At 47.4% G+C, this 14,870-nt stretch overlaps 6 protein-coding genes across 6 annotated transcripts; 3 read left to right on the top strand and 3 right to left on the bottom strand.

Moving 5' to 3' along the window:
• Positions 1-151: 151 nt before the first annotated feature.
• Positions 152-1,917, top strand: N7458_002639 (uncharacterized protein; the record flags this gene model as incomplete). The annotated part of the gene is made up of 5 exons (XM_056906022.1): positions 152-242; positions 301-609; positions 669-713; positions 773-1,128; positions 1,186-1,917. 5 exons carry the CDS (start codon positions 152-154, stop codon positions 1,915-1,917), a joined length of 1,533 nt encoding a protein of 510 aa, XP_056770129.1.
• A 684-nt stretch (positions 1,918-2,601) lies between these two features.
• Positions 2,602-3,673, top strand: N7458_002640 (glucosamine-6-phosphate deaminase; the record flags this gene model as incomplete). The annotated part of the gene is made up of 3 exons (XM_056906023.1): positions 2,602-2,665; positions 2,716-3,410; positions 3,470-3,673. 3 exons carry the CDS (start codon positions 2,602-2,604, stop codon positions 3,671-3,673), a joined length of 963 nt encoding a protein of 320 aa, XP_056770130.1.
• A 698-nt stretch (positions 3,674-4,371) lies between these two features.
• On the top strand, positions 4,372-6,026 carry N7458_002641 (putative glucokinase; the record flags this gene model as incomplete). The annotated part of the gene is made up of 2 exons (XM_056906024.1): positions 4,372-4,492; positions 4,552-6,026. 2 exons carry the CDS (start codon positions 4,372-4,374, stop codon positions 6,024-6,026), a joined length of 1,596 nt encoding a protein of 531 aa, XP_056770131.1.
• A 543-nt stretch (positions 6,027-6,569) lies between these two features.
• Positions 6,570-8,397, bottom strand: N7458_002642 (uncharacterized protein; the record flags this gene model as incomplete). Its single annotated transcript, XM_056906025.1, has 4 exons — positions 6,570-7,484; positions 7,541-7,583; positions 7,645-8,042; positions 8,107-8,397. The coding sequence occupies 4 exons, from the start codon at positions 8,395-8,397 to the stop codon at positions 6,570-6,572; spliced, it is 1,647 nt and encodes a 548-aa protein (XP_056770132.1).
• A 1,213-nt stretch (positions 8,398-9,610) lies between these two features.
• Positions 9,611-10,178, bottom strand: N7458_002643 (ester cyclase; the record flags this gene model as incomplete). Its single annotated transcript, XM_056906026.1, has 2 exons — positions 9,611-9,928; positions 9,996-10,178. 2 exons carry the CDS (start codon positions 10,176-10,178, stop codon positions 9,611-9,613), a joined length of 501 nt encoding a protein of 166 aa, XP_056770133.1.
• A 2,805-nt stretch (positions 10,179-12,983) lies between these two features.
• N7458_002644 (O-acetylhomoserine aminocarboxypropyltransferase/cysteine synthase family protein) lies at positions 12,984-14,512 on the bottom strand (the record flags this gene model as incomplete). Its single annotated transcript, XM_056906027.1, has 4 exons — positions 12,984-13,185; positions 13,240-13,808; positions 13,901-14,399; positions 14,463-14,512. The coding sequence occupies 4 exons, from the start codon at positions 14,510-14,512 to the stop codon at positions 12,984-12,986; spliced, it is 1,320 nt and encodes a 439-aa protein (XP_056770134.1).
• Positions 14,513-14,870: the final 358 nt, after the last annotated feature.

A 14,870-nucleotide genomic window follows, 5' to 3' on the forward strand; every position in this document is an offset into this window, starting at 1 on the left:
AGGATTCGTTGAGATCCTGGTATCCTGATAAATACATAAACAGCACTCGGGAACTCTCGTATCTCTTCCAGCAAGTGACACTCCATCACCGTGTGCTACCCCCTCAGCGAAATCCAACAGGCTGCTGGTTCAATCTCAAAGGGCGGAAGAGATGGGCGAAATTATCAGCGAAAACTCGGTCGCCGAGTCCAAAATGGATGGTTCATCTATGGATGCTGACGAACTTCGTCTGGCTCAGATGGGTATGCCCTTGCAATTACAGCTAGATACTTTTCCGTGCTGATGATGGATGTAAAACAGGTCATACGCAAGAGTTGAAGCGCCATTTCAGTATCTTGTCTCTGATCGGCCTTGCATCTACGACGACAATCTCGTGGACAGGTCTTGGATTAGGCATTGTCACTGAGATTAATGCCGGTGGTCCAGGGGCTATCATCTATGGATTCATTCTGGTCACCATCATGCAATCCTTCCTGGGTGCCTCCCTAGCTGAATTTGTGTCGAGTTACCCAACCGAGGGTGGCATGTACCACTGGATCGCTGCTGTAGCTCCCAAGAGATACAGTGCTTTCTTGAGTTTCGTGACTGGGTGGTTGACAGTTTGTGGCTGTAGGTCGACCATTCCGTGTGTTGAGACTAAACCCGGGCGACTAAACGATTTCTCCTAGGGATCTTTACTACTGCGTCAACAAACCTGATTTTTGCTCAAGTTGGTAAGTCAATCACACGTCTCGATCAAAGCATTTCCTGTCTCAAATCTAACAAAAACTAGTCCAAGCTCTGTATGGACTTTACCATCCTGACATGACCTTCCAACCCTGGCAAACATTCGTCATCTATCAGATCCTGAATGCTCTCACGGCTGCAGTGGTTCTGTTTGGAAACAAGATCATTCCAGCCCTCAACAAATTCTCTCTGTTCTACCTCCAGATTGGATGGCTGGTCGTTCTTATCACAGTGGTTTCATGTGCACCCACCCATCAAAACTCTACCTTTGTCTTCAAGACCTGGATTAACAATACGGGCTGGAGTAACAACGGTATCTGCTTCATCACCGGCCTCGTCAACCCGCTGTATAGTCTGGGCGGACTCGACGGTGTGACGCACATCACCGAGGAGATGCCAAACGTGAGCCCTCTAACCATTATACCTGGTAACTGTCCATGACTAACATGAACTGAACAGCCCTCTCGTAATGCACCCCTAGCAATCGCCATTACTCTAACCATCGCCTTCGTCACTGGCCTCACCTACCTAATCGGCCTCATGTTCAGCGTCCAAGACTACGCCGCCCTCTCAACCACAAACACCGGGCTCCCTCTCGCCGAGCTCTTCCACCAAGCAACCCAATCTGCCGGTGGCGCATTCGGTCTCACCTTCATCCTCTTCATCGCCCTCGGCCCCTGCGTCGTATCCTCCCAACTCTCCACATCCCGCGTCCTCTGGGCCTTCTCCCGTGACAGCGCCATGCCGTTCTCAAACGTCTGGAGCCGGGTCAGCAAGCGCTTCGGCATCCCCTTCAACGCCCAATTACTCGTCGGAGCCGCCAACGCCGTTCTAGGCTGTCTGTACCTCGGCAGTAGCACTGCATTCAACAGCATGCTTGGTGCAGCCGTTACGATTAACAACGTGGCTTATCTCATCCCCATTTCCACGAACATGCTCACGGGCCGATTGAACATGCACAAGGGTACTTTCCACATGGGTAAATGGGGATGGCTCGTTAATGGCGTTACTGTAGGATGGCTGGTGTTTGCTATCACGTTCTTCAGTTTCCCTTATACCATGCCTCTGACTGCGCAGAATATGAATTATACCTGCGTGGTTGTGGGTGGATTGCCTATTTTGATTTTGATGTGGTGGTTTGTCGGGAGCAAGCAGTACAAGGAGAAGATTGCTAGTGCGAAGGAAGAATGATTTTTTTTTTGTTGATGGATTTGATGGGGGTTATGATTTATCTGAATGGTGCTTTGTATATGAAGCTATACGTTTTGTAATGGATGATCTTGAATGAATTGTTTCAATACACTATTGAGTAATATGATAGAGAGTCGGTTTTCCTGGATGCTGGATGCCTACAATTAAGACTTTGCCCTTTGGAAACCGATTCTGGATGCTTCTGGCTCGCTTGCTTGCAAATTCTTCTTTCATCAAGATTTCCAGCCATGTGATCCCAGACCCATACATAATAGCAGTACACCTTATCAGCTCAGAATAGACCGGGTCCGAGTGGAACTGTAGTATCTACATTATCGCCGTTCCCAATTTACGGCGTCTCCGGACTTTGAGCCACTTTGCCGGTTGACCGGATTCACCGATATCACCGGACCCTCTTTCAATCTAGAGAATCCAGGATACCTGTCATGATGAAGGATGGAGTCAAGCTGGATATCGTATCGGAATGGTTACCAGGGATTGTGATCATCTTGATACCAGACATATGGGTCGCAAGAAAACTGAGTCATTAATTTGCCTTGTAGTGGATCACTTTGGCCTTTTCCTACGCTGCTTCTCACGGCATTCACTGAACTTGGCTTCAAACTCCTCCCTTTGCAACTATCTTCTTTTATTTTTCATATTCAGAATACTCAATCTTGAAATATGCGTTTGATTGTCAGAGAGCGCACCGAGCAGGCCGCACAATACATCGCCGCGTATATTGTCAGTAAGTGTTGATACCAGATACTTTCTGGATCTCCGACTTAACTATCATAGAACGAATCAATACCTTCGCCCCGACGGCAGAACGGCCATTCGTCCTGGGTCTACCGACGGGTAGCAGTCCTCTACCCATATACCAAGCCTTGATTGCCGCATATTCTCGAGGGGAAATCTCATTTCAGCATGTCGTAACATTCAACATGGACGAGTACGTCGGTCTACCTCATGAGCATCCCGAATCATACCACTCGTTCATGTACAACAATTTCTTCCGACACATCGATATTGACGTCAAGAATGTCAACCTTCTCAATGGCAACGCCGCAAGTCTAACGGACGAGTGTCTCGCGTACGAGTCCAAAATCAAAGCCCTCGGTGGAATTGAACTATTCCTTGGCGGCGTGGGTAGCGACGGACACATTGCATTCAACGAGCCTGGATCTAGTCTGGCCAGCCGGACTCGAATCAAGTCCCTCGCCCATGAGACCATCATCGCTAATGCACGATTCTTTAATGGCGACGTCGACGCTGTGCCACGCATGGCGCTGACGGTAGGAGTGCAGACCATTATGGATGCCAGGGAGGTAGTCATAATCGCAACGGGACACGGAAAGGCACTTGCTATTCAACAGGCTGTTGAGCGTGGTGTCAGTCACTTGTGCACATTGTCTGCCTTGCAGCTACATCCATCCAGCATGGTGGTCGTTGACGAGGATGCTACGATGGAGCTGAAAGTGAAGACGGTCAGGGTAAGAGTTCCTTCAAGCAAATCAGTTGAGTGTGAAACTAAAAGCGACATTATCTACAGTATTTCACGGGCGTGGAACATACTATCCTTCAACAAGGAATAAGCAACGAGACTTCGTCCACACTCACACTGGCTACCTCGAGTGAAACGGCGTGGAGAGAGCCGGAAGATGGAGAAATGACGCCAGACAGTATGTCTTCACGCATTGGACACCCGAAGCCGTTGACCGTTCGATCTGTGACGATGCCGTTTTCACCGGTTTGAGACGTATTAGATTTTCTTAGTGTTGTTCAATTTATTGTATGTCTAGAGTGCAACTTTTGTTCCTAGCTTTCGCCTATACTACAACTTGTCATAACAAAATACATCGTCCTTGTTGTGCTTAAAGCGTTATCGGCTTCTATTTCTATATGGTGTTATCTGATGTTCTATCCCCAAGAGTGTTATGAAGAGATTCAAGCAATTGAAGTCTCTTTTAGTTAGCATCTGTCTCAGTATGGAGGCAATCATGCTAAAGTAGAGCGCCCTCGGTGGGAATATAGAAATCTCGATGACCTTACAATCTTAGAGATCACCATTTGCCGAAGACGCACAAGGACTAACCGACCCTCCACGTTCGTCAGCTTCCCCTCAAAAGGAGTGTGGACCCCCGGCAAAAACCGGCGAAGTCAAAAATCGCCGGTGGGGTGGGACATGGACCACGTAACGACTGGAGGAGCTAAATCCACCAAAGGGGCCAGGTCTTGGCTTCTTTAGCTTGATAGTCCGAATTAACCGGCCGTCTACCGGCAATTTGGCCGTTGAATGAATAATCCAACACAAATTCTGTAACATTGGCCTTCAACTGCTCCACATCGTGAAGGGGACAGCTATTCTCGAATCTCATTCTCGAATACTTCAGTCGCTCATTATGGATGGCTTGTGGATGTCCTTGGTTCTCTACTCTTCTATCTCTCTTGACCATGGCGAATGCGAGAGAGCAGCGGTTGGGCTTGGTGGCCCAAGCCGAGCAGATTGCTAGGGACTTTAGCCTCAGCCCTGGGCGCGTCCGACGTGTGACGAGACATTTAGTTCTACAAATGAGTGAGGAATGACGTCCTGGACTTATATATGAGATTAATGCTGACTTTATCGCCTGTTAGAGGACGGCCTTGCAAATGAGCGCCCATGGCAGTTACCCGCCTATCTACAGAGTGTCCCCACGGGAGCTGAGAAGGGCCAATTCCTGGCTGTCGATCTTGGTGGCAGCAACTGCAGGATATGCATGGCCGAATTACACGGCGATTCCACTTTCACCGTTCTCCAAAGCAAGAACAGAATCCCGGCTAGTGTCATGGTCAATCAAACCCATCAGCCTCTGTTTGATTTCATTGCACAAAATATCGGAGAGTTTCTGAATGTACATCTCGATCCGAGCAGTGAATCACGTTATAAACTGGGCTTTACATTCAGTTTCACCTGTGAGCAGGAATCTCTTAATGGCGGTCGTCTCATACACTGGGATAAGGGCTGGGATATACCAGAAGCCGTGGGTCGCGATCCATGCCTCATGCTGCAAGAAGCCATTGATAAAAGGGGGTTACCAGTTCTAGTGACAGTTCTGGCAAATGACAGCGTTGGTACACTCTTGACGAGATCGTACAGCTCAGGTCAGGGGATATCCACACTGGGCGCAGTCATTTTTGGGACTGGGACCAATGCGGCCTATGTGGAGAAGCTATCCAATGTGCAGAGGCTGAAGAACATCAATGCCGATGCAGACGGCATTATGGTGATCAACAGTGAATGGGGCTCCCTAGATGACGAGATGAAGGTGTTGCCCCGGACGCCACTTGACGATGAGCTAGACGCAGCATCTGTGGATCCCGGATTCGGAATGTTGGAGAAGAGAGTGTCTGGACTGTATCTCGGAGAGCTACTCCGATTAGCAATTCTTCAGCTATTAAGAGCGAGCGCGTTCGACATGACTGTGGCTGAAGAGTCTTGCCTCTTTCAGCGAGACGGAATTGACAGCTCGCTTCTGTCTGATCTTGCAATTTCCGGGAACGACATCGATAGCGCAATTCAACTACTTCAAGACACCCTTTCAGCAAACAACGTCACGAAAGCAGATGCCGAAGCTATCAAACTAGTATCCGAGGCCATTGCAAGACGGGCAGCGCGCTTAGCTGGTGCATCATTAGCAGCTGTCATCATTCAAAGCGGACGACTTGAAATATCGTCAAAAGCACGCCGAGTCCCTTCACAAACGACATCTACCATGCCATACAGCTTCAAAAGCTTGTATAACTACGCACCTCTTCTTTTTCGCCATATAATTGATTTTGTGAGGCTGATCTGCAAAAGACCATCTTGGATGTCACCAAAATACGCCCCAGATACTGAGACCACGCCTCTGTCTGACGAAATCATCGATATCGGAGCCGACGGTTCCGTCATAGAATCCTATCCAACATTCGAGGATGAGATGCGAGGGGCAATGAGGGAAGTCCCTGAGATTGGTCACGCGGGTGAACAGAGGATCAGGATTAGTCTCACGAAGGATGGGTCTGGTGTGGGTGCTGCATTGATGGCGCATGCGGCAAGCTTGGCTGATATTGGTGGATCTTGTGATTAATAGACGATCATACATGTTAGAGAACCGAGGATTATGTTTTAGAAATAGATCAAAGATTTACACTTCAAGATACCTCGAGGAATATTTCATCTTATTTACTTCTCTACAAAAATTCAAAAGATTTTTGTCAAGTATCCTTAGGAAGATACGCTAAGAGGTAATTCTCAAGCTCTCTACAGACACAGCTCTAAATAAATGTAGAGAGATATTTCGAAAAGAGAAGTTGAAGCACTTATAGCTAGACTTTGCCCCGGTCGCAAGGGTACAGACATTTGAACAGCTATGATGTGAACGAACCAGCCCTACTTGTTAAGTGAGCTGATGGTTTTCTCGTGGGAACTGATTGACAAGATTGTAAATTCAATAGCGTGTGTGGGTGTGTGAAATGAGTGTCCTAATATACCCAGTTCTCCGGCCTCGTTATGCCTCTTTCTTGTGGACAGTATGTCCACGGAGAAATTCAAGTCCAGTCTTCCATCAAACAATCTTTACGTGAACTTGATCTGTTCAAAGACAAATCACCTGAAGCGGGAAGGTTACTGCCTACGCAGCAGCTCTTGCCTGCGTCTCCATCGGCAAGCCTAGCCAAGCACACACCAGCACAATCCAAAGGGCCCCAGAGAACCAAACAGGGGCCCCGTTGGATATTATCGTACTCTCAAAGGTAGTAATAATATGCCCAATCAGTCCAAATAGACCCCAAAAGAACCCCATGACGCCGAGGCTGAATCCTCGCGTTGGAGTTGGAACAATCTCCACGGTATAGAGCGTAAGTGTCGCGAGACCAGCATAATGCAAGAAGCTCACTATACACTCAAAAGCCAGTGCAGCGTTACGTGACCTGGAAGCTGCGGAGACCAGCATGAACAGTCCTGTCAAAACGGCAATTCCAGCTCCTGTACGCTTCCGGCCAACACCCTTCGCCTCGACCAGGAATGAAGCCACGATTGGACCCGGAATTGCGCAGAGAGCGGTGTATAAATAGCGACTGTATAGGTAGCCTCTCGTCACAGTAGTCGCATTGACCTTGCCAACGCCATGCACAGCCAGATAATTGCTGATGTAGGTTTGGTAAAGGATAAAATTGAGACCCATGGCGATCCAGAGAAGGACAAGACTGACCATACCAATAATTCCCAAAGAGGCGAGCAGGGATTGAAGTCGGAACTTGGTGCGCAATTCCTCTTCTGATGCCTCAATCGTGGAATCGACTCGCGTAAAGGACGCTTCGGTTAACCAAGTCTGTCGTCCGTTGTAGAGGGCAATATCCTTAACAAGCTGTGTCGCTTCTGCATCGCGACGACGTGCAGGGAGAAACTTCGGAGTCTCATAAAAGGACAGGACGAACGACAAAGATACAGGAACAAAGTGATGCATCCGAAGGTCCACCATACGTAGCGCCATCCCTTGTTGCTGACGTAGTGGCAGGAAGAGTTGCTGCTGCTGGATGATGATGCACTACTGGATTGACCCAGCGCACGAGCTTTCCGACTCATTGCTTGTGCGGTACTGACCTCATCGGGACCAGTGCCGCATGTATATAAAGCAATGAATGCCCTGTAAAAGCTCCATATTTAGCAAGAGATAGATTGACGTCGAGGAATAGCAATCCATTTACCATCCAACGGCAGAGGCAACCAATTGGCCCAAGCCCCAGAAAACCCCCTGCAAGGCAACCAAGAACTGGTGTGACGCTGGTATGGACTCAAGGAGAGTCATCACATCAACAGCTTGATTTCCCGCAACGGCGAAACCAACAACAGCTCCCACCACGCAAAGTCCCGTGAATGAGGGCATGCCCGCCCCGACCAATCCACCTATACCCATCAATAAGACGGTACTTGTAAACATCTGCTTCCGACCGAGGGTATCAGACATCAAAGGCCAGACTGTGCCTCCGACGGTGAGGCCGACAAACAAGCTCACGAAGAGGTAGTCGGTGTTATTGCCGGCGAAGAAGAATTGGGCCTCGTTGCCAGCGGATGGAGCAATGATTATGAATGACATGATCCAAAACTGTGATAACGTTCTGAGTCCTCTGTTGAAGTAAGTGGGATATATTTCTAGTGAACAAACTCACACTGACAAGAAACCACCCCATGCCCGTCATTAAGAAGATCAACCATTGGTACTTTCCCATCCCAATATCCAACAAGGCCTGATTCAGCAGCTGAATCTTTGCGGCAAAGGCAGCATCAGTACCTGCATGACTGTTCGGGGTTGCAACATTGAGACCGAGGAGACTTTTGTGCTGCTTCTCGGATTGAAAAATGGTCTTCGATGGCCCTGCTTTCACCACATCGTCCACAAGAGTAGATGCAAGGACACTTTGCGCTTCGACCCTTCTATGTGGGGCAATTGAGTCAGACATTTTACGGGATTATTTGCCACCACGTCGAGAAAGAGAGTGGAGCTATTTGGGGAATATCAAGATAAGGTAAAAACTTTCTTTCGACGCCCTGCTGGGGTACCAGGACAGCCATTTATATACATTCTCGCCAACTTCTGTTCGCTAAATACATGATGTGATAGGTTGGAAGTTGACGCTTTGCCCATGAGCAAAGAAACTAATGATAATTGAACCTGGCATATCATAGGTGTATCCTGAGTTTCCCCACCCACATACTAGTAGAAGGCGGACGAGAATACCGCACAACCAGCAGAGGTTCCTGCGGAGATATTGAAACCTCAAGGTCTCTCTCTAGGTCCGAAGAATATCAGATAAGACCTCATTCGAATAGGCTCACAACGTGATATAGGCCCACCGGCCTCCGCGGAGCTTTGAAGGAAACACCATATTATCAATCAGAATTCCAGTTTTTTTATAACTTTTAACGGGTGATGTATATGTATCTCATCCATTTGTGCTCCGAAGGTATACACAGTGACACTAGGCTAGCCAGAGTAGTATAGACCGAACGAATATCAAATAGATATAATCGTAGATTAGGGGCCTAAATATATACCCGGGCCAGATTCGTGATTGGTCAAGCACGGTCCGCTGAATCGAATTATGTATTGAATCATCATGATTTGGGTGTGATATGTTAACACTTTCAAGACTCTAAATACCTGAAGCAAGGACAAAAGTATGGCACAGAGTCGCTGGGGCTTGTAAGGCTTAACCATTGCCAATGCCTCATTACAACTCCTCCGATATCTCCTCTTCCTGAGATATCTGGTTGTCAGGTATAAATCCGAAGCTACGTCATGCAAAAGTCGGACGAGTTGTCTGAATTGGGACTAGGTTAGAAGAAATTCGGAGCGACATGACTCTGGCCGGACGCCTGGATCAGATATGGCCTGCACGGTCCGGGCGTGTTTTATTACTATCTTAGGTCTAACTCACTATCCGTAACTAGCTCACTATCCCCCTATTCGGGGAGATAGTAATCCCGGTCACTTTTTCCCTCCATTTCCTACTATTTTACCCTCCTATACTCTACCACAAGTATATAACCCCAATAAGCGGTTGAGACAACGAGAAAGATGCTGAAGTGATATTGATATCCTTACAGAATTAATCTGATTAGCTACAGTATAGCTTGACACTTCACAGGTCTTATGCCTTATCTCCAATTCCCTCAAATGTGATCATCCTCCGCGTCATACTTAATTTCCTTGCCCGGATTAGGAGGAGACACCAATCCCAGCTGCTGCAGAGCTGTCAGAGCTTGCTCCTCGCCAATTTCGTGCACTATTTTGCCATTATTCAATGTAAAAATAGTTATACCAGAGAAATAGATTTCTTTCTCGGTATTGGGCCTGTCAAGCTTGCCCACGGCCAGATCGTCAAATGCCACGCCGGTATGTCTACCACCACCAATCCAGCGGCCAACCACATAGTCCCCTTCGGCAATCAGAGGGAACTTGTAAGCGTGAAAGGAGATATTCGGAAATGCCTATAGATTATTAGGTCGCCAGGACTTGGGAAAGCATGCTTCTTAAGGATTTATCTGAATTCCATACCTCTTTGAAGTCAACCATCATCTTCTTTGCCGCTTCTTTACCCCGATGAAGACCATGCATAGGGTAATCGATGACGAAATTATCGGCGCAAAGCTCATCGACGACCTCCTCATTGCCCTTGCCCCAGTATTCTTCAAAATATTTCTGAATCAATACCTTATTTTTTTCTTGGAGAGTGACCATAATGTTGACAGTGTATATGTAGAGTTTTCGAGAGGATAATCTTGAATAAAATAAATTGAATTAGGTTGTGTTTATTTTCTCAAGGCATAGGCAACATTTTTATATCTAACCCTGGATCGTGGGAATACCAAACAAGAAAGCTTTGCTACTGAATTAGTCAATGATGATTGAGTATTTGAGACTTCTGTGAATTTTCACCATATGTTCCAGAAGTAGCCAGTAAGAGACGGACAAGCGGACAAAGTTTGAGCTACCACGAGAATGTGGCCTCATGGTTGGTCAATTTCATCATAGCCTACTGATCTCGTCCGACTGGAAGCCGTAGAACAGGATACAGGTCTGCGAACGCTTTATCAAGCCGATTGAGTGATTTTCATTGGCTCCATCTCCTTTAAATTAAGGATAAAAGTCATCTTATAGGCCTAGGCATATATCTATGCACAATCCCGCGAATCTCAGAAGTCTTATTAAGAACTTTACCTACTTATATCCCAGTAGATTCCGAAATAGGATTGCCACCCTCTGTAGTAATAGTGCTGCCTTACACTGGTCATAATGTAGCTTTCACGGTGTTAGTGAAGTTATTCGTGATCTTGGTCACCATTACCATTGTTACGGTTCACATATGTTTGGTGTTGATGCCTAGTGCCTAAGGCATCCACAGAGTATTTAGATAGCTCTCTCGCCATCTCTCCTTCCTTCTTTCCTTCCTTATGCTTAGTTGTTTCGTGAAATGCTACTACATTGGTTGATCTTCTTCCTCTCGTACCTGAGCGTAACAACCATGAGAAAACTCCACCTCCAGTTAGCTCTGATATGCTTTTCTTGAAATACAGAGATAACTTCAAACGAACCTGATCCATTCATGCACTCCCGGTCAAATATAATTCCCCATTTGGGCTTCCAGAATAGGAAAAAAGTGATTCCAGAAAAACTTATTCTCTTATTCATGCATCCCTGACAAATATTTGCGCAAACCACCAGCCAAAGTATACGGCATCCATGGTGCTTCACTAATGTATGCCATTAGATTTCTTTTGTTTTGGCTTTTCTTCTTCATTCGCTCCTCCGTCGTCGAGGGAATTTGAAAAGGGTCTGTATTCTTCAGCATCGATTGCGGTGACGGTCTACTTAGCGGCTCTCTTGTATGCCAATCCGTAGAATTGCGTAAAGCTCATGATAACGGGTGCCACTTGTCGGGGTCAATTCGATTGGGATATCCTGTCATGCGAATCTTCTCATGGACATGAGTGCGAGGACCTTGACCTCTAACACGATAAATCCCCTTATATCGACGTCTTCTATCATCTCATACACCCCCTTTAATTCAGCCTCCATCTAACCTAGACATTCATCAACGCGTGGAGGCCGAACAAGATCGGAGGGGACACGCCCAAATTTATCCTTCACGTACTAGTAGCCATGCGTGCGTTTGAAATACAAATATCCAGAATCTTCGGCCGCTGTTAACATCTCTTTCGCTCCAATTGTCATCGCCAGAGCATTCACTGTTCCAGGCATAGTATCGTCCACAAGGCTGAGAACGCATTGTTTAGTTCGAATCAGGTTGATTGTCGTTTGCGAGTCGGCTCCTAGTCCTAGCATGCATCGGTTTCCAAGTCACCATGCTGAGGACATTGGCGCAATGTTGAAAGTTCCATCTTCATTCTCGGTTGTGATAAGCACAACAGGTGTGCCCCAATAAAAGATAGGTGGAGAAATCGTCCGAGTCGGAATTCTTGACATTTCCGTTCGTTCCCCCTTAGGAAATGATATCTTTTCGACGCTGCGATGACTGAGTAGCTTGTACACTGTCTACACCCTGAATTGGTGCTCGGATATTTATATTTCAGTCTGCTGTACTCTGTGGGGACAACTTAACTCTCGTCTAGAGCTGGTCTTATGGTCAATGGCCAATTCTATAGCAATGTTGCCTCGTAGCTAGTCAGTTCCATTGCAATGCTGGTACGTAGTTAGCTAATTCCATCCGCAGTAGATTCCGACCTTTGCCGATTTTGATTTTCACAATTACATAATTGGCTAATTCTATGACACTGTTTCTGCGCAATCGCCCACCACGGATTCCGATTTTACCATGGGCAGTTACTGTGTAGGAATTATGCGTTGTCATTGGTCAGTTTAAAGGCACTAGCATATTTGACCACATTTTCCCAGAACCTCACAGACCTGAGAGTTTCCTCCGGGAATAGTATTCGTTATACCCCTTAATAACAAACTCGTTCTCTTATCGTATGATTTATTTTTATTCATACCTGTCGTCGCATCCTGAACTAATCTATGCTGTAAAGATTTCCCCGTCTCCGTCTAGATCGTCAGTCACATCAATGAGGTTCGAAGCAAAACGCTAGTAATATAACTTACCGAAAGCTATACTATGTCCTCTTCTTGTGGCAGAATATCCTCTAAGCTATAATCACTAGCTTAGAAAGACCCTCCGAGGTTACTCGATTGCTCTATAATTATAGTCCGGGTACCTAGATAATTAAATAAAGATGTCGCAAAAGCATGGACGTTTAATCACTTCATCATGAAGTCTCCTGGATACCTTGCTGCTTTCCTGAACCGGCTTTTTCTATTCTACATTAATTCTTCGCAGTCAAAATTCACGAGGTTCATGAATTGATTCATATCGTATTCGTGTCATTGCTTCATTACTAAACGCGACGCAAGGAGAAACAAACTCTACAGGGGTAAGGAGAGCCCTGCACCAACGCAAGCTTTAAAAAGCTGCCTGGAAAGGCATACCTATCCATAATTCAAAGTGGCACTTATGTATCGCCTCTTTCAAGCAGTCCGATCCGGCAAAGCAGTCTTCAACGCGCTGAACGACTGTTCAAAGTCGGCAATGATATCATCAATGTGCTCAGTACCAACAGAGATACGGATAGCATCATCGGTGACACCCGAATCAAGCTTCTCCTGGTCGGTGAGCTGCTCGTGGGTTGTAGACCAGGGGTGAATAGCTAGGGTCTTGGAGTCGCCGACACTGGAAGACGTAAGTTAGAAAGGTCCGGCAAGAAATGCTGTGCGATTAACTTACTTGGCAAGGTTGGAGATCAACTTGAAGCCATCGACAACCTGGCTTCCAGCCGCCGCGCCACCCTTGATGCCAACGGACAAAACACCGCCGAACCCGCGAGTCAGATACTTCTTCGCAGTAGCATGCGATGGGTGATCCTCAAGACCGGGGTACGACACCCACGACACATGCTCATTCTTCTGGAGCCACTTGGCTAGCGCAATGGCATTGGACGCATGGCGCTCACAGCGCAGACTCAGCGTCTCCAGACCGAGAATCAACTGCTGCGCCGCGAAGGGGTTCAACGCAGAGCCGAGGTCACGCAGGATCTCGACACGCACGCGGATAGCGAAGGAGATGGGGCCAAAAGTCTCCCAGAATTTCAGGCCGTGGTAGCCTTCGGAGGGCTCGACGAATTGTGGGAAGCGGGCGGCGTTCTTGCCCCAGTCAAACTTGCCGCTGTCGATGACTACGCCGCCGATAGTAGTTCCGTGACCGCCGATCCACTTGGTTGCGCTCTCAACGACAATATCAGCGCCGTGGTCGATGGGGCGGGCAAAGTAGCCGCCGGCACCGAAGGTGTTGTCAACCTAAGTACAAAATCAGATGGTTAGCTGGTTGTTGGGTTCTCATCTCAGATGGTTGATAGCACGATATCAATCCACAATCCACAAAAACTTACCACCAGAGGGATACCCTTTTCATGCGCAACCTTCGCAATGGCCTCAAAGTCGGGCACATTGTAGCGGGGGTTACCGATAGTCTCGACATACACAGCCTTAGTGCGATCATCAATGGCAGCGGCGATATCCTCGGGGTTTTCACCATTGACAAACTTAGTAGTAATACCCAGACGCGGGAACATCACCTTGAACTGGTTATACGTGCCACCGTACAAGTTGGTAGTGGAGATGATGTTATCGCCCGCATGCGCCAGCGCGGAAATAGCCATGAACTGAGCAGACTGGCCGGAGGAAGCTGCAACAGCAGCAACGCCGCCCTCGAGAGCAGCAATGCGCTTCTCAAAAACGTCGACTGTGGGGTTCATGATTCGGCTGTAAATGTTGCCGAATTCTTTGAGGCCGAAGAGCCTCGCGCCGTGGGCGGAATCATTGAAAGTGTAGGATGTAGTTGCGTAGATGGGGACTGCGCGAGAATTGGTGGCCGAGTCAGGCTCATGGCTAGAGGGGTAGTGTTAATTCTATATTCTTGTTATATGAAAAGCAAGAACGGACTGTTCTTACCCAGCATGAAGCTGAAGGGTCTCGAAGTGAAGATTTTGTTGGTCGGCCATGGTCGGAATGCGGGGAACCAAGAATGTGCGGGGTACGACGAGATCTCACGGAGTAAGATGGCAACCAAACGGGCGAGGGATGAGATATTAGATCAATGGAAACTATTAGGATCAATTGAGAGGAGTGTAAAGAAAATACTTGAAGAGAAGAAGGGAGGGGGAAGTTGTAGCTTCATAAAAGAGACAAGGAGGAGGGGCGCCAACGACGCTGACAGGGGACTCGATGGCGTGATTACGAAGGTTCACTGAAGAAGCCAAGCGGGTTCGTCGAGTCCTGCCTCAATTCGGATAAACTCGAGATTTTGCTTTTTCTTTCACACTTCCTCTCGGTCGATAGGATCCTAGTTTCCTCTTTCCT

The sequence above is a fragment of the Penicillium daleae genome (assembly GCF_028827525.1).
Source record: "Penicillium daleae strain IBT 16125 chromosome Unknown utg000002l_segment0_segment0, whole genome shotgun sequence".
Lineage (NCBI taxonomy): Eukaryota > Fungi > Ascomycota > Eurotiomycetes > Eurotiales > Aspergillaceae > Penicillium > Penicillium daleae.